Below are 23384 nucleotides of genomic sequence, written 5' to 3'. Positions count from 1 at the left end.
GTGCCCTCCTGGATGCACAGACTGCCCACTCCTATCTGCCCCTGGAGGTAATTCAGGAGCAGGCTCTGGACAGGGGACAGCAGTGGCAGTGACAGTGGTCCTCCCTCAGGTCTCACTGCCTGCTTTTGCCAACACATACTGCACTCTCTATATTCACCCTGCTTGTGTGGAACAGACCCAACCATCCAAAGGCACTGAGATTATGCAACATGCTAAATCAGGCTTCCTGCACTCATGCCATTTTGTAAGTGTAGCTGCATGCAGTCAGTTCAGCATTTACAGGAAGGTCTGTTTTGTCTGCACACAATTCTCAACTTCTGTTCACTAGAATAGCTGAGTACTTAAATAGAGTAACATGGCTGGGCACCTCTACTCTAAGCCATGTAGCAGAAGGCAGAGTAATCCCGTAAGACCTTCTGAATGTCTGGAAAATGACCATACATTTTGGCCAGACTGCACTCTTGGTATAAAAAAGGTGACTAGGAATCCTTCCAGGTTAAAACTGTTGTATGGCAATGTCAGTTCTTCCATTACTGCCTTGTGAAGAGATTAAAAAAACAGCATTTGCAGTCTCTCCTATCCTGTGAAATACATTCCATTCTAAAACCATACAATATATTGTCCATAAAACAATTAAATATATCATTAGACTTTACGTAGATATTGCCAGAAGCAGCACTTGAAATTTCACATTGTAAATTAAGTCATAAGTCCTTGAAGAATCAAAAAATACTTCACCACTAATGAATCTTTGCTTCTACTATCACACAAAGCTTTTTGCCCTTCTTTCCTTTTCCACTGCTGTTTTGTATTGTATTAAAAGAAACAGAACTTGTCTTTTCTTGTCAATATGTATGAGCTCTGCAAACTTTAGGGTCACTAGAGCCTCTACACTGCACAGGTCACAGGAAGTGAGTTCTTAACTCAGTTTTATATTCTTAGTACTATAATTTAGGGCTTTTCAAAATTACTATCCAATTCCCACTCCTCAGAATTTTTAATATAAACTCTTCCATGTTTGCCTTCATTTGCCCTTTTACTATACCCACTCCCCCATTTTTAAGGCTGGTAATACACCAGCACATTTTCATGGAGATGAACATCAGGAGTTGGGTTATTCTTGCATGGGAATATTTAAGCATTTTATACCCCATAAAGAAGCTGCTTTAGATCTGTTCACAGCTCTCAAACAAAGACCCAAGGAGGGAACACTCACCACAACTTGCAGCATTCGATCATTCTGGGCTTTCGGAGCCTCAGTGAGCATCTGGGTCAGTGTTTGCAGCAGGGTCTTTCCCAGCAGAATAACAGAGCCAAACATGGCAACTATTCCAAACACCATTCCTACGCTGAACCTACACAGAGAAGCAAATAGTTCAACAATGCACAGCCTCAAGAAAAAAAGGGTATAATCTCTGCTTTATAGCACAAGTTAGCACACAAAACACAGGGCAAAACTTCCATGATGCAACCACAATTCATCAACAACCCAGTACAAAAACACTAGATGAAACTAGTAATAATAATAAATAGTTAATAACACTAACAACATACATTGTCCGTGTTTAATAAATGTTTTACAGCCAAACCATATCCTGATCAATTTTAAATACTTTTATTCAGTTACCCAATACGTGTAACTTGTCTGTAGCTATGAATATTTAAATTTATATGAATATATAAACATAACTAACAATGTATAATTGACCATGTTGCACCACACCATCACATATTTAGAGACCTGGATCAAATGATAGGGCAGCTTATGTACTTATATATATAAGCTTCTTCGGTACATTTTGCATCTTCTTCACAAACAATAAAAGGGGCTAAAGAACAATAAATGAGACAATCTGTTTTAAAGAACAACTAAAAAATACAACCGCAAGACCACACTAACACCAATTTCTTAAGCTACATTGTTCTTCTCACCAATTTATTTTCCATTAAAGTCAATGTTGAAAATAATTTCAATTCATGTCACTCCACCTAGTGACAATTTTTTATTCAACATTATTATTATTCTTATTTTACACTGTCCTATAGTTGAAGGATGTCATAACTTTTTTTTATAACTAAAACACTTCACCACCAGTCCTCCTTCCTCTCACAACACTGTAAGACTTCTCTTATCATCCTTAATGGAGCTCACTGGGAATTAGTAGATTTATTTTAAGCAACATGTACTTGTAATGTTAATTAAAGAGACTAGTGGAATATTATTGTAATAAATCATACACATTAAAATTGTAATTGATATAGAGCTATTTCAGACGGATTATTACAAAATCATTACATACTAGAGAAACCAATACGAAGCAGACCTCTCTTTTATTATTATCTCACTGAGGGTAGCAATACAGGAAATGAAAAGAAATTCAAACCTTACTCACTTTATATTTTCAGAGCAGATACAAAGTAAAGCTAGGAAAGCAACTGAACAATAGTTTTCTAAACCAGTCCAGGCGCATCCATACTAAACCAGCCTACTTATCTACCCATTCCCAGCACTGTGCAACCTTAGCATGGAAAGGTGCAGGCAGATAAAAGACAGAAGGTGAGCAAGATGCTTCTGAGCAGGTATCGTTGCTGAATGTCTGGGCAATGACTAACTGCAGGGACACAACTGTCTCTGAGTACTTTGTAAACTCTAGTGATTGGGAAAGCTAAGTGTACAGCTTTGGAAGTGATTTAGGATCCGAGAAGCTGCTTTCAGATCTACTTCTGTATGCCATATTGCACGTAACAGCTGTACTCTTCAGAACTACGCATAGTTCAAACCACAGGTACAAATAGTTTAAGGATTTCTAGCTTTACAGTATCTCAATATGCAACCTGTATTACAACTATGTATTTTTTAGCAGAGGAGAAGGACTTACACTGGCACAGAACAATTAGAGCAACCACTCTAATTGGTTTTATCATTAGCCTATTAAAATAACCATGTCTATCCACTGCCCTTCTAATGCTGAAAGGCACCAATGTGGTTCAATTGTTGACTCTGTATTTGACAGAAGAAAAAAGACACAGAATTCATACCATAAGTAGAGAAATCTGGGTCTCCATCTCCCCCAGTTGTAGAACTGGCGGTTGAAGAGAGCTGTTTGCCACCGCAGGTGGAAGGGAGAGACGCTCAAGCCGTACGTCAGCAGCCACTCCTCGTACGATGCCTTCAGAGAGTTGGAGGACTGCAAAGCAATGGAAAACCAGTTTAACCAAAACATTCTAGGAAGATTTTGTAATGTGACCAAGCAGTAAATGTGATCTGTTTATATAAAAACAGATGTATGGCTTCAGATAAATGTCCTACACATTATTTACATTTTGACAAACAGGTAGATGTGACATGTAACACGAAAAAGTTATGCCACTGTTTTTATGTCATTTGCAACAACTGTAGGTTTGTGAGAGAGATCGGGTATCCAGAGTTATCTGACAAACAAGATCTTCCATCATCTTTCCTAGTGTTAAATCACTTTCAGTAATTCTACCTTCTGGTTGGAAGGCTACAGACTGTTGATGCTATTCTTTCAACATGAAATTATATTCCAATAAACATTCTAAGAACTACAATAATGAAAAATACTTCTTTTGTCTTCAGCTGAAAAAAGCTTTCTAATACAGGTGAGATATGACTCAGTATTGCAGATACCTGTTAGCAAGGATAAAAACGAGGTCATTTTTCAAACACAATAACGATGCCTAAAGAGGGTCTGAAATATCAGATCGTGCTAACAAAGAACCACAAGGAATTTAAAGTTATCAACCTGCATTGCAAGAGCAATTTCACTATAGTAACTTCCCAGCATTTCAAGATACTTGTAGTACTTCCAAAGATTTCTCTTGATGAGAAATGTGACCTGTAAACCACATGATGAATACTTATCTGCAGAATTATCTTGAATTACAGACCAGTAGACATGGTTTTTGCAATTGCTAACTTTATATTATATGGCACCTGCACTCTCAGTAGGCTTTAGTCACCTGCTTCATGGAAGCTTGTGTCAGAAACCCAGATGAAGGAATGCTTTCCTTGGAGGAGAAAGAGGAACTCAGAGCTCAGGAAAAGCACACATGAGCTTTGAGCCTTCTGACACGGGGCAGTTCCCAAGGCAGGAGTGTCTCTGACACAATCCAGACAAGTCTTCGGAGCTTTCTGAACTGGAGCATTGTTCCCAAGGTTCCCTACGAGCAGCAGCACCTACTGAAGACATCCGGAATGTGTCGTTCACAACAGGCTCCCTTCTCCTCCCCCATGAGGAACTTCACAAGTTTCTGGCTGTTGTTCGTGGCTCTTTGAACAAATTTAGAACTTGCCAATTCCTTGCATTCCTCCTGCCCTGCACCACAGTGCTGGTGGGGATTGAGGATCTCATATTGCACAACTGCATTAACAGCTTTTCTCATTTTGTCAAATTAATTAAAACTTGAACACTAAAAGTTTATTTCAAGTAACAAATTTCCTCAGATGTGAGACCCGTTTACTTGAGTCACTGTTCATGTATCACCTATTATACCATTTATTCTTTCTGCCAATACATTTCTGCGTCACTTCCTTCTTCTTCACCCTACTGATTTCAGCCACATTTTTCTTCCATCAGCTGAGGGCACCAACAGGAATTTTCACTGTAATGCATTCCCATCAACACCACTCACTCCCTATGACACCCTAAGTTTAGTGTCCACAATCAGATCAGCTTTTGCTAATTTCAACAGAAGAGATCACAAAAATTATTAGACTTGCACACAATTAGTGATGTATAAGCCAAGGAAACCAAGAAAAAGACCTCCTCATATAATCTACTAGATAATTAAGAACAAAAATACATACATCATTACATACCTCTGATATGAGAAACTCTCTTTTGTGAATTAAAAACCCCCATCCTATTCATTCACACAGTCAAAAAAACCTCAAAACCACCCTAATACATTACTCTAATAAAGTTAACCATGTAAGTGTTGTCAATGTAAAAATACATTGACTTGGCACTTGAAAATGTGTTCCTTTTATTACATGCAAACCCCACTCTTTTTCCCTAGAAATGCCACAAATTCATCCCTTCAAATTCATTCCAACATCACAGCCCCATTGTATTAGCAAGACATAAACAAATATGAAGTTTTCCATGAGAAATATGGAATCACTGACCATACAGCTGTCAAATGTGGAAAAGAAAGGTACCAAAAGTTTTTCCTTTTGTATTTTCCTCACAAGTTGTGAAAACATTATTCATGATCACTAAATGACTGCAATCCTTAGCAAAATACACTAAAAAGCTCTTTGCAAACTTTTGCTCCTTCTGTCCTGATCCAGTGGGATCACCACATTATACACACACCTTCATGCCTGGTGTGCTTCATTTCAAGCTGCCTTCACACAGGCCTTGGCTGTGCTTCTTCGAGATCTAGGTGATCTTTGCTGTATTAGTTTTACTATAAAAGCAATACCTATTTATTTATGCAAGCCTTCAAAATACCAGACATCTGCTAAACACTCCAGGAGCTCCACTGGTATGTGCCAGCAAGCAGGAGTCCTTTACATTCTTCTTTACTGACAAAATCTGTTCAAGAGCTCTGAATCACTTCAGCTTCCTGATCTCAAAAGCTGAGAGCCAGCCTTGACTGAATGTGTCTAACACATCCAGTATTTCTCACAGCAGAGGAGGGACAACCTTCTACTCTTCCCTCATTCCTGATCCTTCAGGCAGAATGAAATGTGATGACTTAGGATGCTGGGGAGAAGGAATTTAGGGATCTGAGTGATTCCTCTTCCAGAATCCAAGCTTCAGTGAAAACGTTGGTGGCAGTGGTAAAATGAGGAGCAACAAGAGGGACTTAACATCCAAATTCCAGTTTGATTTGGTATAGCTTTAGTTTCCTAACACAAGTGTATCTTTTAATTCTAGCAATACGATAATATGTGGATTTATCTGGGCAAAAATACATTTATACACAGTTATACTTCCTATACTGTAGTCTAAGAGTCAGACTGCCAAATAAATTATCTAAAATCTGAACAAAAACAGTAAGGTAACAAACTGAGCAAAAGACATTGCACATTGAACAGGTTTACAGAATAAACACTAACTGCAAGTTACAGCATGCATCCTTCTCTCACCAAAAGTATCAACAGGAACATGCATGGCAAAGTACTCCTACGTTACTCTTCACTCACGCTCTGTACATCCTCTTGGTGTAATTACACTCAAAGTGATCTGAGGTTTAAACAGGGCCTGCCTTTTGCTGTGGTTGCTAGCAGCCTTGGGCTGTGACTGTGGTAGGAGATTTACAGTATCAGCAGAAAAACAAGCAACCTGAGTTTCCTAATTACATAAGTCTGGTTATCTAATCCAGATTCTATTTCGACTGTGGTACTCACAGTGAAACCTACGATTGAGATGTACAACATGAGATCTACCAGTAAGTTCACTGAAACTCAACAGCTCCCACGTAATTCCTGATGATTAATAACCTTGGACAACTTTTAGTTAAAAGATCAGAATTAGAATTTAACTCCTGGACTCTCATGCTTGCTGTAGAATTCTAGGCATTCTCCCTTCTTTTTCAACATAAATCAGGCATTAAGCAGGCTGCAATGTAGGGTTTTTTCCCTCCCTTGCTGCTGCAAGAAATGCAGTGGCTCTCCTTACTTACAAAAGAGAATTATTTTATGGTCTAATGCAGAAGGAGATCTTCAGAATCTCAGAGATGCAAATCGTCTCAGCATCATGGCACAACAGGTCTGGTACCTGAGCTCAGTTCTTGCTTCACAGCCCAAGATTCTTCACCAGACACAAAGCTGCTGCCAAAAGAGAAGCAGCCTCCTGGCTGACCTTCCTGGTGTGTCTCACTGCAGTCACAGCACGTTCTTCTGGTACCTGGCCAATCTTCTAATGCGTTTCAAAACAATTCTGTATTGTTTTTTCCAAATACTTAACACAGACTTGCTGTAAGAAAATTTGAGAAGTCTTCAGGTAAATGACTGTATTTATTATTGTCATTATGCACAGACTAATATTTTGCAATTAACAGCTCTCATGATTTACAGAGCTACATTTGCTCTCCAGTTAGCTGCAGGGGCAGACGCTTTTCCAAGTTTTCTCAGCACCTGAATTTTCTTGTATTTCTTCCTATATTTTACAGGAGTGACAAAATGAACATTTTTTACTTTCATATCACTATGTCTTATCTGTGTTGGCAGAAACAGATGCAGCTCCTGGACTGCAACATTAAGAATCACAGATCAAACCTTTTGTTCTCTCTCATATTTAACCAGCACACAGTTTACTTTGCATGCATTCTTTGTAATTTCAGTCATGTCTTAAAAATCATACCTCTGAATCTTTAAAAAAAAAAATCAAAACAATGCCACACCACTTAATGAAACTTGAGCAATGCACGGATGCATCCCAGATATAACAAATTATGTCTTGGTGTATTTTCTCTTTAAACCTTCCCTCCTACATCAGGAAGAAAAGGACAAATTCTCCAAGGATCAAAATTTATTTCTTTAAAAAAGTAATTGTATCGAGTTCTGTCTCAACTTATTTTTCTCACTAAAACTAAAGACATTCAAAAGAAAGAAATACGCATTAATTTTTACATTTTTAGAAAAATCATCATTATAAGGCACATACTCCACACCGCAAACTTACAAGGTTGCCTTTTAGGTTTTTTTAAGTATAATAACAATTAAACTCCAGATAACACATTAAAATGCCACGGAACTGCTGAAGCAGTAGATTAAAAGCTGACTTCCTTAACTTTCGGCAGATTTGGTCCTTTAACACAGACCGAAGCCCGTGCAATCTCCTGGGAGGCGTTTTGAACCCAGCGCCGGGCGGAAGCAAAACAGGCGCTGCCTGGGCCCGGCTGCGGGCGGGGAGGCGCGTCTGGGCCACGGATCGCCTCAGCCGCCCGAGACAGCGCAGCAGGCCCGGGCGCCCCTCCGCCAGCCCGGGCACGGCAGCGGGGCCCGGGGCCGCCGGGGGCTCTCGGCGGGGTGGGGAACGGGACTGCTTCTGCCTCCTCCCGGCCCCGTCCGGCTCTGCGCCCTCGGCCCTCACCTTGAGCAGCGTGTCCGCCAGGTACACGGCGCACCACCCGCCCAGCACGGTCACCACCACCGGCACCGGGATCATCGCGGGCCGGGCCGGGCCGCGCCTCAGCGGGGCAGCCCCGGAACGCAACCTGCCCGGAACCTTTCTCCGATCGGCTCTACTGCCCGGGCGGACGCTTCCGGGCAGCGCGTCGAGCGAGGGCAGGTGGCGGCATGACGTCACGGCCCGGGCGCGCGGCAGCGTTAGGGGTCGTTAGGGCGGGGCGCGTGCGCAGTGCGGGCGGGAGGGGCGCGGGGCGGCGGAGGCCGGGGGCGGCGGAGGCCGGGGGCGGCGGAGGCCGGGGGCGGCGGAGGCCGGGGGCGGCGGAGGCCGGGGGCGGCGGAGGCCGGGGGCGGCGGAGGCCGGGGGCGGCGGAGGCCGGGACACTTCTTCCTGCCTTGGCTGGATTTACCCCAGTTGTGGCGCCGTGCGGGTTCTTTGCGGAAGATCCATTGACAACGATCCGGAAATTGCGCGGGAGAATAAAAGTCGTTTGTGGTGGCAAGATCAAAGCCGGTTGTGGAAGTGGTTCAGTAACGAGAGAGGAACAAGATTCCCTTTAACTGGTGACGTTCTGTCAGAAATTCAGCACCGACCTCGTTGCACAGTAAAATCATTCCTTGAGGCTGCTTGTGAGAGTGGTTGTGTTTCCTTCCCAGGCCACTGTCTGCTAATTCTCCGGCCGTGTGCCGGTATTGGGTCTGGCTGACATGGAGTTCATTTTCCCACAGCAGCCTCACATCTTTCAGGGGTACCTACAAAGATGTTGATAACACACCGGGGTTTTGGCACAGCTTCAACACTTGTCTCTCCGACATTCTCCCCACCAGTGGGCTGGGGGTGGGCAAGGTCCTGGGAGAGGATACTGCTGGGACAGCTGGTCCAAATTAACCAAAGGGATATTCTATGCCGTGTGGCATCAGATATAAAAAACTAAGGAAAGGAGGAGGAAGCATTTGTTATTTGTTTGACTTCTAGAGCAAGTGAGGGAAAACAGCCCTGGGCAGTCTCTCATCGTTGGCACTTGCAGGTGCAGAGCAGTAATTGAACTAGTAGTCGATGCTGGCTTTCACTTGTTCTGTTTGCTCAGTTTCTTTGTCTTTCAACTCAGGGATTGTCTTCCCCCTACGTTTAGATTTTCTATCATCCTAACAGCCCTACTTTTTGATGGAAGCTGTTCATGTTGACTGATGCCTTTTGAGAACTTTGGAAAGACCTTCATTTGGACACAAAAGCTGACTAATTACAGGAAGCGCATCCAGCCCTGCATGCAACAGAATTTGAGTTTATGCACTGACATAGATGACTTTGAGATGTGCCCAGCATCTAAAAGGAGTTACAAACAGTCACAGAATATTGAGATCTGATAATCATTTTTTTCTGCACTGGTTCCCAGTCTAACAAATGCAGCAAATTATGGAGAAATTATGCAAATATGGTTTATTCTAGACCTTATTAACTGAAAACTCAGGTTGTTCCATAGTCCAACATGAATTTAATATAAATGTACAGACTCTAAAGCAGTGGTGGTCTTCAGAAGCAGTGGAGAGGAATTGCATTCAAACAGTTGAGAACACAAGTACTTTAACTAGTGTCATACCCTTACTGAAATAAAGCAAACTAAAATGGGTGTGTTTAAATGAACCAGTTGATAAACAGGTTTTGTAGCATTATTGTATTTTCACTTCTATATTCAGTGTACCATAAAAATACAGACTTGAATTTTGTTGAGTTTTCATAGAAATTGGAAGTGCAACTAAAAAAGGAATGAAAATAAAATACACAGTCTATATTTTATTGCTGGAAAGTTTATCTCCAGAAAATAAACAAAAGTAAGAATTTTCTAGAACACAGAAGATGGATATTCTGAGAGACTGCCAGCCCCAGAGTTCTGACTTGGGTAATTTGAGCGGATGTTTTGCCCATGGCAGAGAGGCAAAGTTTATCCTTGTTCCCATGGAATTAAATTGTTGTGGACTGTGAAGTGTTACGTGGAGTGGTTGCATTTTAAAAGTAAAGGTATTCAGGATCAAAGATTTCCACTTTAAAATGGTTCAGGAGGTAGCCAGATACTGATACACACTTTACCCCTGCTTGGTTTTACTTAGAGCCAGATATTAAGCTGGAGCAGTGGCCAGAGCAGAATGCCCCGCAGTAACCACATGAGTGCACAGTGTCCACACGCTGTTACAGAGCAGTTCAGCTGTCAGAGTTTCAGGGGTCACAGCTGAGGGGTGCATCAGGGGAGGGCATGGGTGGACCTCAGCAGGGCAAGCATCAAGGATTGTTGGAAAAGGTTGAACATCAATTATCATTCAAGAGTATCTAAGTCCATGCAAAAAGGTTAGACAGAAAAAATATACTCATAAGCAATACTACTAATTAAATATAATTTCTCAAGTAAATACCAAACCGAATCTGTTAATAATACAGTAATTAAGATATTATCAAATTCGTGATTTAATATCATAGGTATCTTTTTGTAGACATGGTAAATATATCTATCTTAAGATCAATTATCAGTATGTCTAATAATTAATCTCTTCAACTTTGATCTGTTATTGAAGTAGATATGTGATTATTCAGATGTTACTGTAGAAGACACATTGCAAAATAAAAGTAGAACTAGCCTGAACAGCACCATCAAAAACCCTGATGTTAGAGGAGTTTGCAGGGTTTCAGGGAAATTGTACCCAATTGCAGTTCATCACAGGCTCAGACCTAAAATCAGCTAAGATGTTGATTTCGTCGAGGAGAGGTTGTAAATTTTGTCAGTTTGAAGACACTACAATCAGAACATGAATTGATTGGATAAGTGTTTGAGCCTCAGGGAAAGAAAATGGGATTTTTGATATGTTCTGCGTAGTCTTCATCTCTAGATGGCTGGTCATGGAGATGAGCTAAGGACAGGAGAGGACAGCTGGGATAAAACATGACTCTGCAAATAGTTATGTGCCAGTGTAGCTTAAAGTGAAGGGGTGGTTTCACAGAGTACATGAATGTTTCCAGAATGAGCCTCCAAGCCTAGCTTTATTTAAAGTACAGAGTAGAATTTAAAGTACAGACTAGAATGCATGAAAGAAGGAATCCATGGGTAAAGATGAAATAGATGGTCCATTAAGCACTTCTGCAGGGTAGGAGATTGCTTCTGGAGGAAATAAAGAGATCAGAATAAAGAAATATGAGACACAAAAGGAGACATACAGAGACTGGCACACTACAGAGATGTGTGTACTATTGGTTGTAAAAGTATGAGGGAAAAATATGTTTTCATTATTTTACTAATATTACTGTATAAAAAAATCTCTGTATAGGGGAGAAACTCAGGTAATGGGAATTATGGAGATATGTTATATGTATGATCTTTTAAACTGAAACTCAGACAAGAAAATAAAAAAATCCTTTCATCTTTGCTCTGCTTAAAAAACGTAAGAGCAGAATGTTACACAATTTTATTGGTTTGGGTGTTTTCATGTTCCAATTACAGTATGAAACAGTCTAGCTTTATTTAAATAGAAATGAGGTCAAAATACTCTGTTAAGGTTCAGGATTTGTTTGCAGTATTTAACCTGGTTACCAAAAACACTTGCTGGAAAGATGGGATTTCAATTCTTAAAACAAATGGCATTTTTTCTAAAGTCACTACCAATATGAAAACATAGGTAAAGGAGAAGCACAAGTGTTCCTAGAAACACACCTTTACTAGATTACTCTGCAAAACACAGTAGTCGTACATGCTTTTTCACCAGTTGTTTCGCGGTGTTGGTCTATAGCAAAACAAATGATAGGTTTTCTTTATTTGCCGTCAGTTTGCAGCCTTTACCCATCTGTTAACTCTGTTAGGCAAATCTCAGCTGGAATTACATCTAAAAGAGGTTCCTCTAAAGCTGTTGCGCTCCAAGGAGAAGTAAGTATCAGACTTTAAAGAAAAGCAAAGGAAATGGTGAAACTTGAGACATGTGGCTTGAATATTATTCTAGAATACATTTCCAGAGGAATACTAGTTTCAGGCTTATAGTGACCATTTTAGATTATAGTCTTGCTTGTACCCTCTGTAAGCGTTTAGAAGTTATGAATGAGGAAAAGCATGGAGTATCTACTGGAGAACAGCTCTTCAGCATTAGCTCTTACGTTGGGAGCCCTTTACAACTTTAAAAGTCTATCCATGAAAGTGAGTTTACCTAAATTACAGGAAATAAAGGGCTTAGTGAAGGAGGAGAGCATAAAAGGGCATAATATCAAACAATTGTTTCAAGGTTTGGGGGATTTTTCTGCTTTAAATTACCTGTAAAGTTCCTATGGACACAATCCCCTTATTCTACTGCAGAATGCAAAATAAATAGAATAGTTTCAGTCTAACAGGTATTGTTTCATGCTTACTGTAACCTGAAATAAATGCACATGATAGCGTTAAACCTATCAACTTTTAACCCCAAAACCTGTAGGGCAGCCTTAAACCCTAGGAAAAGAAGTGGCCTTAGCATGAAAAGTCAAAGTGAGCTAACAGTTTGAGACAAAGTAGTTCATAGTTTCATAGGCTGTTAAAGCCTGAAGCATTTCTGTTCATGGAAGCATAGATAGGGTTGGGTTGGGAGGGGCCTTAAAGACCACCTAGTTTCAATCCCCCACCATGGGCAGGAACACCTTCCCCTAGACCAGGTTGCTCAGGGCCCCATCCAGTCTGGATTCATCTATGCATGTGTGATACTTGGCTGTCTAACAATAGGAATGTCTTGCACAGGATGAGCCGGTGAGGATATCCCCGTAACTGTCCACTTGGACTGTACAGATGGCTGAAGGAGCTCCTGAATTGCTCCATCATGCAGCATGGCACTCAGTTAAACCAGCACTGATTTTGTTCTACCTCAAGGACAGAGGTGAGCAGCTTTGTGATTGCACAGCACTGCACACAGTGGATAAACTAATTTAAACTGGTGTCCCAGTACTACAAATCCACTCTGCCCCTTGTCAGCCAGAGCACCAGAACTATCCATGACGGAAGAGTGGGTTTGCCTTACAGAGACCACTTTATGTTAGGAGCCCAAGCTAAGAACATTTCCTTTCTTACTAATAAAAATAAATGGTTTGAGAGTTGACTGCAATAAAGCTGTGAACATCTTCATGGATACTCTAGTCAGAGCATAAAGATATGCTCACCAAGAGCTGGTGGGCAAAGGAAACACAGAGCAGTCTGCAGTTCTCAAAAGTGATTTCCAAGACAAATTATTTTCAAGCATCACTTTTAGCTCCAGATCTTGAGAACTGAACTGTGCTTTGAAGAGCCACCCCTGTGTTGCACAGCCAGAGGACACAGAGTGAAACAGCTTAATATAGTTTATTTTTCCAGACTTGTTTCTATCCTTGTATAGAAGATATTGCCTGTCCATAACTCTAATTCATATGGGTGTAAAGTGAGATGTGAAGATTTTAAAAACTCCTTCATGTAATTTCCTAAGAGAAACACTTTTTAGTCCTGGAGATTTGATATTTTATTGGAAAACATCAATGCCCAATGGAGCAGTGGGAGGAATTGTCTTTCTGTGCTAACACTGAATTCTTTTGGCAATTTCTCTCTGAAAATCTGCAATATTTGTATCGCAGAGGCCTCAGATAATTGAAGAATGTTCCTGTAGCAGATTTGATTTAATAAAAATAAGGTTAGATAGAGGTCATGTTTGACTACTTGATAGGTAGGTATAACTAGTAGATTTATTCATGTGTTCACCATAGAGAGCATTCCTTCTTAATGCCCTTATTTTTTCAGACCTTTGGAGGTGTGACAAGGTAAGGATTTTTTCCTTATGACTCTTGAGAGCTAAGGGAAGTGCCCTGATATTGATTCAAACTTTAAAAATCTTCACACCCACGATTTAACCATCTTTGTCTTTTATTTTCTGTTCAGCAGGTACAAACCAAAGATAGCAACTGATAAATCACATATAATTCAGCAGGTTGGTGCAGTTGTCCTTGAGTTTGGTAATTTTTTATCTAAAGGCAATAATTTATTTATAATGTCCTTGAAATTCTGCTCCTGCCCATTTCCTCATCTTACTTGTTCTGGGTGCATCTTTCTACCAGACAGATTTTTCATGTCTCAGACATGTATTTCTTTCCTCTCAATATGCCATTCAGATGAGAAATCATCAGAATTTAGTCGCTGTTCTCTTTGTTAGACTAGAGATGATTGTGCTAACAGAGGGACCATAGCTGCCTTTTTTTGTCATGGTTTATTACAAAAGATAAATAAATTACTTTCTGTGGTGCTGAGTCCCCAAGTCCTCTGGTATATCTGTACCTAGTTCTCATACGTATCTCTGGGTTGAGTCAACAGCAAAATGCCTTGCTGCAGTCAGGTAAGGTCTTAATCTGACAAGATATACTAGTGCACAGCTGATGTGATCAACTGATGGGGATGGGCATCATCAAAATAAGTGTGTGATGGGATTGAAAAAGATAGTACATGATTACTTGAATTATTCTGATCTGTGAAAACAATTAGTAGTCTCTCTGTTGAAAGTTTCGACAGTGATTGTCAGTTCCTATTTTGTCAAAATTGCTTGCTGAGAACAGTATCTCATGGTGCAGCGTCATGCTTTTGTTTCTTTTCCAAATAATTGTGAATCGTTACAGTAGACAGGATGTTTACAAAAATCAGCATGTAATTTAAATTTCATATTCAAAATCTGCCATTAGCCTTGCTCTTTCTTATGCTATCAGCTCTGCCAGATACACTGGTTAAAGCTGACCAGGAGAAAAGTGGAAACAAATTTGTTGCTTGTACATCATCATCATCATCATCGTCATTATAATCATCATCATATTTCAGTTACCAAAAACATTTAGGTAACTAGAAGTTCTACACAATACAAAGGAACAGAGAGTATGGCTTTTGGGTAATGGTGGTCAAAGCTATGATGTTCTAGAATTTGTATGAGTTATATTCATAAGGCAGTTTTCAGAAGTTACTACAAATTCGTAGATGATGCTAACAACACTATTAATGATTCTGTAACTCTGAAATTCAGAACAAGGTCACTGCGCGCCTTTAACGAGACCATCTCCTTAATACAAGGCTAATTATTTCTCTATGGAACAGTCTGTGATAATAATCATCGTGCTTTTCTGTGGAAAAGAAAGAGAGCATGCTGGAGTTTAATTATTATTTAGTAGCCTAGAAATGCCACAGAAGCAAAATAAGCTAATTTAGATTTGTATTTTTTTGATTTCCTGCCTATTAGACAAACACTTTTGCATGCTATTTTATGTCATTCATTATTTAAATAACTTGATGTTATTGTTGTTGGCATAACTATACAAGTAGAAACTCAAGAGCAAGTTCTTGATTTTTTTCTTGATATTAAGAAATAAAGATTGGGCAAAATGGGGAGAAGTAAACAACCAGTAGATGATACTTCCTCAAACAATTTTTCTTCTGACAAAATCACTGAGGTTTGATACTCTTTCTGCAAGCTAGGATTCAAAGTTGTTTTCTGTTAAAACCAAGCATAGGAATGGTTTGTGATGCCTGGGAAAATTGGTAGCTCCACTGTATTTTAAATTTCTGTAGTTCTGTCTGACTGCCTGTGACTGGGTACCATTGCTAAAAGGCTCTGCCTTTCATCAAGCCTATGGGCCAAGTCATTGTTGCATGGATGCATTTTTACTAAGAGGAGAGAGCCCAAAAATACAAATAAAATCTGAGTGAATTAGAAAATGGGTGGTGAGTTTGGGTTTTTTTTCACTATCCTCTGCATTAGTCCTCTGATAAATCTGTCTGATAGCAGGTTTCTTATTTTTACATCTTCGTCAGTAATTTAGGTGTGTTGAATGAAAAGAATAGTTATACTGGTTACACTGCAACTTTGGTTTTCATATTCTTTATCAAAAAATTCAAATGAATGTAAAGATAGGAATTAATTAGCCAAATACTTAGTGTCGTGGACTCACTATTCTTACCTGATAAAAAACAGTAATTTATGTAGCCAAGATTAAGACAGAGAAGCAAAGTTTTGCATTGCTAAAGGTCTATAATATGTTGCTACTACATGGTAATTTAAAGCAAAACTCCAGAAATATATTTTTTAGCTTTTTACTTTAAAGAAGTCTTACTTCAAGTGAGCTGAGGTTGTGACTTATGTGTGGACTTGAATTTTCAACTGTATTACACTGTTTGCATTACACTAAAACATTGTGGGCTACAATAGAAAAAAATTCTTTTGGAATGCTCAGGGAAGTTTTGTCTGTGCTCATGAGGTTTCTCAAAAAGCAAAACATTTACGTAAGTGTATTAAGTAGTGACAGGTTTAAAAAACAGTTCTGACATTATGCAGTGAAATATCTCAGTGGAGAAGCAAGACACATACACATTTCTGTTAACCATCAACTTCACTTTCAAAACTAGTAAGTTGTGCCAGGAAGCATATTAATTAGACAAGCTTCTACCAATGCCACGGAAGTCTATTTTTAACTATATTGGGATTTTATACTTCACATAAATGCATTTCTACGATGTCTGTTGTATCTCTATACACAAGACACAATAATTTTATGCCATGTGTGTCAATGTACAAGGCCTAACTTGCCAGACACTGAATCCATCATCTGAAATGCACTTATGCCTCATTATTTACTTACAAATTCATCTGCTGCATGTATTTAACAGATGACTCTGCAAGTCATGGGGCTGTGCATCCTAGAGGTTATTCAACGGCAATGATATGCTGCAAAATAATGCTAAGTGACTATTTTCCCCTTCAAAATCTACTCAGATCTGCATTTTCTGATATTAGTGATAAAATTTGAGTTTACTCCTTTTATCTCCACAATTTAATACAATTCAGGTGTGATAGTTACTGGGTGTTAGGTAGGTGACAGACTCTTTTCCTGTTTACTCATCACTAAGACTATTACTTGTCACTGCTATGAAAATTTTTTGAAGGGAGTAGTATTGAGCTGGTATTTCTTAGGCATATTTGCAAGATGAAGATTGTAAAATCTAAACAATGGCCTACCTTTGCTAAATTAACAGCACATGGAAGAAAGAACTCTGTGTTCAAGAGCTAGTTTGTAATATTACTATTGTAATATAAACTGAAATAAGGTACAAGACCATGTTACAAAAACATACTGCCTCTTCCATTGCCTTCTGGTACTTTTGTTGTAAATATGAACCTTCAGAAGGAGATATGTAAAGTCACTTAGCTGATTCTGGCTTTGTTTTAATGTGGTCTCGACCACTTGGAAGGCAGGGCCTTAGACTGACTGCAGACGCCTCTGTTCTAGCCAAAGAACAGCTCTGTGAGCCCTGTTGTGACCTCCAGCACGTTTCAAGTGCAGTAATCCTCTCATGCCTCAAAATGTTTGACAACAGCCATAATCGGCCTTACTGAGGAATAGTCCAAGGGGTCTCCTTGGACTGAGCTGATTGCTATATGTACATCCATCAGTCCTGACCTACGCAAATGAATGTTTTGCACCTAGTTCTGCGTCGCCCATCTTGTTGTGGCGACTTGGGAAGGGGGTGGCTGTAAGGAGTCAGCAATCTCCCAGGGCAAGTCATCAGCTTTATCGGCTTCCAGATGACAGCATTTTTGGGAAAGAGGGCAGTGGAGAGTGAGTCAGACTTATTGAAGCAGCCTGCTTGGTCATCTTCCTCTCTGAGATACTTGAAATGAAAAGAATCAGTCATCAAATGAGTTAAAGGGAGATCCTCTCTGAAATCACTATCCCAGCCATGAGTTGTTACAACTAATTGCCACCCAGGGGGACCTTGACAGGCTTGAGAGATGAGCCTGTGCAAACCTACTGAAGTTCAGCAAGGCCAGGTGTAAGGGCCTGAATTGGAGCAATCCTAAGCACAAGTATAGGCTGGATGAATGGATTGAGAGCAGCCCTGGGAAGAAAGGCTGGAGGTGTTTGCAGGCAAAAAGCTCAATACGACTTGGCAGTGTGCCCTTGCAATGTGCCCTTGCCCTTGCAGCCCAGAAAGGCAAGCACATCCTGGGATGTGTCAAAAAAGGTGTGACCAGCAGACTGAGGGAGATGATTCTCCTGCTCTACTCTGCTCTTGTGATATCCCACCTGGAGCACTACATACAGGTCTGGGGTGCCCAGCATAAGAAAGATGTGGACCTGTTGGAACAAGTCCAGAGGAGAGTCTCTAAGTTGATCAGTGTGCTAAAGCACCTGTTTTCATGAAGACAGGCTGAGAGAGTTTGACCTGTTTGGCTTAGAGAAGAGAAGGCTCTGGGGTGACCTTCTAGCAGCCTTTCAGTACATAAAGTTGGCTACAAGAAGAGAGGACTGGAGAGGGACTTTTCACAAGGGCTTGTAGTGATAGGACAAGGGGGAATGACTTCAAACTGAAGGAGCGCAGGTTTAGATTAGGTATTAGGAAGAACTTGTTTGCTGTGAAGGTGGTGAGGCACTGGGACAGGTTGAGAGAGGTTGTGGACTCCCTGTCTCTGGAGGTGTTCAAGACCAGGCTGGATGGTCTTGATGAGTAACATGGTCTAGTGGAAGGTTCCCTGCCCAGGGCAGGGGTGTTGGAGCTAGATGATCTTTAAGGTTCCTTCCAAAGCAACTCCTATGATTCTGTGATTCTTTGATAAATGTCTTTAGCACTAATTTTGAAAGTTGTTGTTCTCCTAAAAGTGGCAAGTAGCAGCAGCAAGTGGCCAGTACAGTATTGCTCATAAGGATGCTGCTCTTGTCACCATTACTGGTGTGGATCTGGTGGAGAACAGGTACAGCAGAGGAGTGAGGAAGAGAGAAATTCATTCTTGTGAAGATGCACAGATGACCAGAAATCTGTGCTTCTGGAAGTAGAAACCTCAGGATATGCCCCACACACAACTTTGAGATCTCCATCAATAGCCCTCACTAAGACAATACTCCAGCCAGCACGAGCACAACTGTGTGATTCACAAACACACACACACACGCTCTTCCTTTGGCTTTTCTTCATCCCCGTGCCTACAGGCTCAGCAGCTGGTCGCTATGGCCTCGCATGCTCTGGAGCCCTTCCCTGTGAGCAGGGCTGTCCTGCGTGGGGGAAGGCTCTGCCAACACCCCAGGGCAGCTGCTGTGTGAGCTTGCTCCCGAAGCAGCAGCAATGCGGTCACGTTGGTGTGTCATTCACCTCCCCTAGATAGTTCCTCCGAGGTGACTTCTTCATAATTACGTCTCCATAATTATTTCCTTCTCCAGTGTGGCGTAGGCAGGCACGCACTGCCCCAAATGCCATGGGAGGAGTTGTGCATTACCTACTACCGCCGTATGCCTGGCACTTGGGAAAAGCCTGGAATGACAGGGAGAGGGAGGGCAGGAAAAGGACCTAAAGGTGTGTTCCTTCAACACCTCCTGCTTGACAGTTGAGCCCTGCTTTTACCATGGTCAAGTGCCACAGGGGACCAAGTTACAGGGTGAATCAAACTCTATATTTAGGAAGAACAACTGGAAGCTATGACAGGAATTCCCTTTTACACTTCGCTCCTCTGCTGAGTCCTGCTCCAGCCTGGAGCAGCACTCAGTGCCGTCCAGGCTGAAAGCATCGGAGCTATTTCAGACACATTAAAAGGGTCACAGTCAATACCTCAGCTGGTAGAAGAAGGTACCTCTTTCAGCATCAAAAGGAGGTGTGCATACTCACTTGACGGTTTGGAACTTTTTTTGTATAAGTAAATAAATTAGCTAATCTTGAAGGGGTCAATTAAAGTCTTGAAAGACCCTTATGAAAACTCTTTAGTAAGTGCTCTGAGTTTACTGCAATAGTTGCGGGTTTCTGCCTATTTTAATGTCTCGTGCAGTGTATCAGAGTATTCAGAGCAGATTGCTATTGCTTCATAGTCTGTGGGGATCTTTAAAGATTTTAAACAGAAAGTCACTTAAATGCCTCGTGACTCATAAGAACTGTGTATGAGCTTGAATACTGTAGTACATAGGAAGATGGTTGTTGTTTTCTCTATGCTTGTTATAGTTAGTGAAATATTACATTATGGTTTTGATGTAAGAGAGGTTTCTTTCACTATTCTTAACAGGCAACTGCAGCAAAGATTATTGTGATGTATTACAGAAAATGTGACCACATTTGCCTAGATCTTATAGTAAGTTTTCATGTAACAGGCTGAAAGCTGCAGGGTAGCTTTCATTGTACTGTCTGGGTAGTGTAGTTCCTGTCAAAGCCTTTTAATAAGATAATACACTGCAGTTCTGTCTCCAAAATACCCATTGTGCTTGATGCCGTGCATGTGGCAGGGGGAGAGGACAGCTTCCAGCTGGGGCAGGGGGAGGGCTCTTGCTGTTGTCTGTGTTCTACTGTACATCTCTTGTGTGCATTACAAAAGATGGCATTATGATATCTCATCGTATTTAAAGCAAATTGAATAAATCAGCTTATTATCTTGCTGCAGCCCTGTCAGAAATTATTTTTAGCAGAGAGACAGAAGATAGGTTCCTTTGTTTTACAAAGTTTCGCTTCAAAACACTCATTTATTTCACTGCAGTAGTCCTGTATTTCTGCTCATGAGTAGTCCTGCTCATGAGTACTTTCACTGCAAATCAAGGGAATTTGCAAGGGAAGTCTGCCATAAACCAGCTCCAGATTGAGCTAACATTGCCACTGCTTTCTAAGTTTGGCTCAGCATGCAGCCCATAAAAGGTAAAAGGTAAGGTATGGGGTGGCCAAAAAGACACCGGGGAATACAGGCTGCCTGTCTGCGTTTCTCTGCTTGCCAGAGATGTGAAATCCTGCTGTGGAAATAAGGGTGAAGTGGGATTTTTTCAAGTTTGCAGAGCTGATTGGAATACCAGAAATAACTTAATACAATCAGTGCAGCACTCTTGACTCTCTCTGAGACCCATGGTGAAAGAACAAAGGAATTTATAAAAATTATCTAATCACTTCTGTAATGGATAGTTCTGTAATCTAAGGTCTATTTTCCTGTGATTGATGGTCAGTATTGCTCTGTAAGGAAATTAAGGGAAGGAAGGCAAGGGGAAAGAGCCAGAGATCTATTTTTACTCAATAGTGTGCTGTTGTCCTGATTTCTCTGGCGGTAATGAGGACAGCACGGTCTGGTAGGAAAATCACCTCCTCCAAAAGCAGTCCTACACAATTGTATCATGCATCCATCTTTAGGAACTGGTGTCTGATTGCAGTAATTTTGAACACTGACTGCTTGTGAACCCAGAGCACCTCGCTGAGGAGCACTATTACTGTGCTTGTTTTAAAGCTGAGGTTCAGGGTAAATCCTTGCCATTTATCTCTAAGTGGCCCAAGAGGCTTGTATGGCTGTTTTTGCAATGCACGGGCATGCAAGATGAAGTTCATCTTGGCAAGAATTTCTTTGTAACAGTGCTTGGGAAGTAGTTCCACTGTGTTTTAAAATGTTTAATGTTGTTTTCCTGTGCTTTTGTTTCCATTTTTCATTCTGATTAAAAAGATGAAAAGTTGATAAGAAAAATTAATTAAACATTCTGTATTATGAGTCCTATCTTCCCCGTCACTTGGGGGATTGTTTTTTGTTTATTTTGGAATACAGTCACTGGTCAACAGAACAGTTATTTATACGCATATAAAGATTTTCAGAAAGAAAGGAGAGTGTAGTAAATCCTTTTGTGTTTCTGAAATTTGTTTGAATTTTGTCATGAAGATCAGTGGCCGAGATTGCATCCCCTAAAGTGAATTCTAAAGTGTTTTAAACTCCCTCTCATTTTAAGATTGTATATGTAAAACCACAATATAAAACTCATTGAAAGAATGCTGGTTTTATTTTGCACAGTGGGATTTTTTCTGATTTATTAATTCAGTGGAAGAAATTTAAACCCAAAGCAATTTAAGACCATGATTGTCCTCTGACAGAATGCTATGTTGGTTTGGACAGCACTTTTTGCAGCTGAGGGTGTGACCAGAGGGAGACCTCTAATGGCAGGTCATTTGTACTTTTAATTCTGCTCAGCGCTGTACACAGATTTAAAACCGATGTGAGAATATGCAGGAGAGGGTCTTCCAGTCAGTCCCAGCAATACAATCAGGCTCATATTCCAAGTTGAAGCCAACCTACAATTCATCCATGTTTTTTTTTGATACTGCCTCATGTGACAGTTTTACTCTTTGGAGTACCCAAGTCTTTGACACACTTTAAATTTCTCAGTGTAATTCTACTATTCTCTCCTATGTCATTTATTTCTATTCTCATTACTTCCCTTCCTATCTCAGGTTAAATACAGTATAAAAAATGTGCTGTAGTTTGTGGTGATCAGTGAATTTCTCTGGTGAAATAATTTCTCAGCTTTTAGAATTACTACCTTACTTTATATTACAGTAGCTAAATAACTAGACTTTGATGAAAGCCTAGTCCAGTTAAAACCTAACTTCCCAGTGAGAGAATAAAAAGCTAAGATGGTGTTTCAAATAATCTGCTAATAAAATTTCTTTCTTTTTACTTTGGTGTATTTCCGTTTGCTATTGTATATTAATACTGTATCAGTCCATATTTCTCCACCTGCACAAAATTATATGGAAAAATATGTTATTTTTGATCTTATTGCTAAAGAAAATTGATGAATCTATATGATCTAAAACTTTGAGGAGGGGCTACTTTGTGCACTAGCAACTGTCAAGGAGAATTTTTCCATTTGACCATCTTGATCACTTTCAGTCCACAGGTATTAAAGGTTTGCAAGGATTTGTGAGTCAGAAAATGGTTATGTCTGCATTTATCAATATTTCCTAACAAGTTATGCTTTATTTTATTTATGCTTAAACTGAAAGTTCTAATAATTCCCACATACATACTGTGACAGGGCTATTCATACATTGTCTATCCTCAAATGCTTCCCTTAATTCTTACTCATTTTACAGTGCTGTTAAGGTTTGAGAGATTCCTTATCTCTACTCATTATTGTTTTTAATGTGAAAGAGATAGCTTCATTTGTGGCTATGAAAGATTAATTGGAGAAGCTCAGGTGTTCTGACTCCTTCTGATATTCAGAAGGAATAACTTAGCAACTTGGAAACTGAGATGGAAACAGGAGCTGGGCAGATGAAATGGATGCCTGTCAAGAGGCAGCGTGGGTTAAGTTCTGGCTTATCTTCCATAGCTATCAGAATGTCAGAGCCTGTAACACTTTCCAATTTTGCTTGCAGGGATAAGCCTCTGTCATAAAAATGTCAAAACAACCAGCATCACATGTCAAAGCCATTCAGGTAAGAGACAGCATTTATGTTTTTAATATAATAAAATGATAAATCTCCATCTCCATTGCTTGGCAGACTGCATT

General features: G+C 40.3%; 2 protein-coding genes across 7 annotated transcripts in view; one reads left to right on the top strand and one right to left on the bottom strand.

Annotated features, from left to right (window-relative positions):
- The window catches only part of MBTPS2 (membrane bound transcription factor peptidase, site 2), a 43520-nt gene extending 35255 nt beyond the window's left edge, over positions 1–8265 (bottom strand). The window contains exons 1-4 of one of the 2 annotated variants that reach the window (XM_048287831.1): positions 7659–7892; positions 6753–6950; positions 3040–3188; positions 1217–1355 (exon numbers count right to left, since the gene is read on the bottom strand). In XM_048287831.1, the coding sequence (XP_048143788.1) occupies positions 1217–1342 (126 nt within the window). In that variant the 5' untranslated portion in view covers positions 1343–1355; positions 3040–3188; positions 6753–6950; positions 7659–7892. Of the gene's footprint in view, positions 1–1216; positions 1356–3039; positions 3189–6752; positions 6951–7658; positions 7893–8069 lie in introns of those variants that run through there. The other variant, XM_048287823.1, reaches the window with a different exon arrangement.
- Positions 8266–19595: 11330 nt separating this feature from the next.
- The window catches only part of SMPX (small muscle protein X-linked), a 40142-nt gene continuing 36353 nt past the window's right edge, over positions 19596–23384 (top strand). For 3 of the 5 annotated variants that reach the window (XR_007200179.1, XM_048287764.1, XM_048287790.1), the window contains exons 1-2: positions 19596–19738; positions 23251–23310. Coding sequence is in view for 4 of the 5 variants with exons in the window: in XM_048287764.1 (XP_048143721.1) it covers positions 23272–23310 (39 nt within the window). In the remaining variant the exon portion in view is untranslated. Of the gene's footprint in view, positions 19739–20626; positions 20768–23250; positions 23311–23384 lie in introns of those variants that run through there. The other 2 variants (XM_048287799.1, XM_048287774.1) reach the window with 2 other exon arrangements.

This window comes from Corvus hawaiiensis, chromosome 2, assembly GCF_020740725.1.
Source record: "Corvus hawaiiensis isolate bCorHaw1 chromosome 2, bCorHaw1.pri.cur, whole genome shotgun sequence".
NCBI classification, from domain to species: Eukaryota; Metazoa; Chordata; class Aves; order Passeriformes; family Corvidae; genus Corvus; species Corvus hawaiiensis.
Note: the sequence above shows the minus strand (reverse complement) of the source record. Positions and strands in the feature narration are given on the sequence as shown.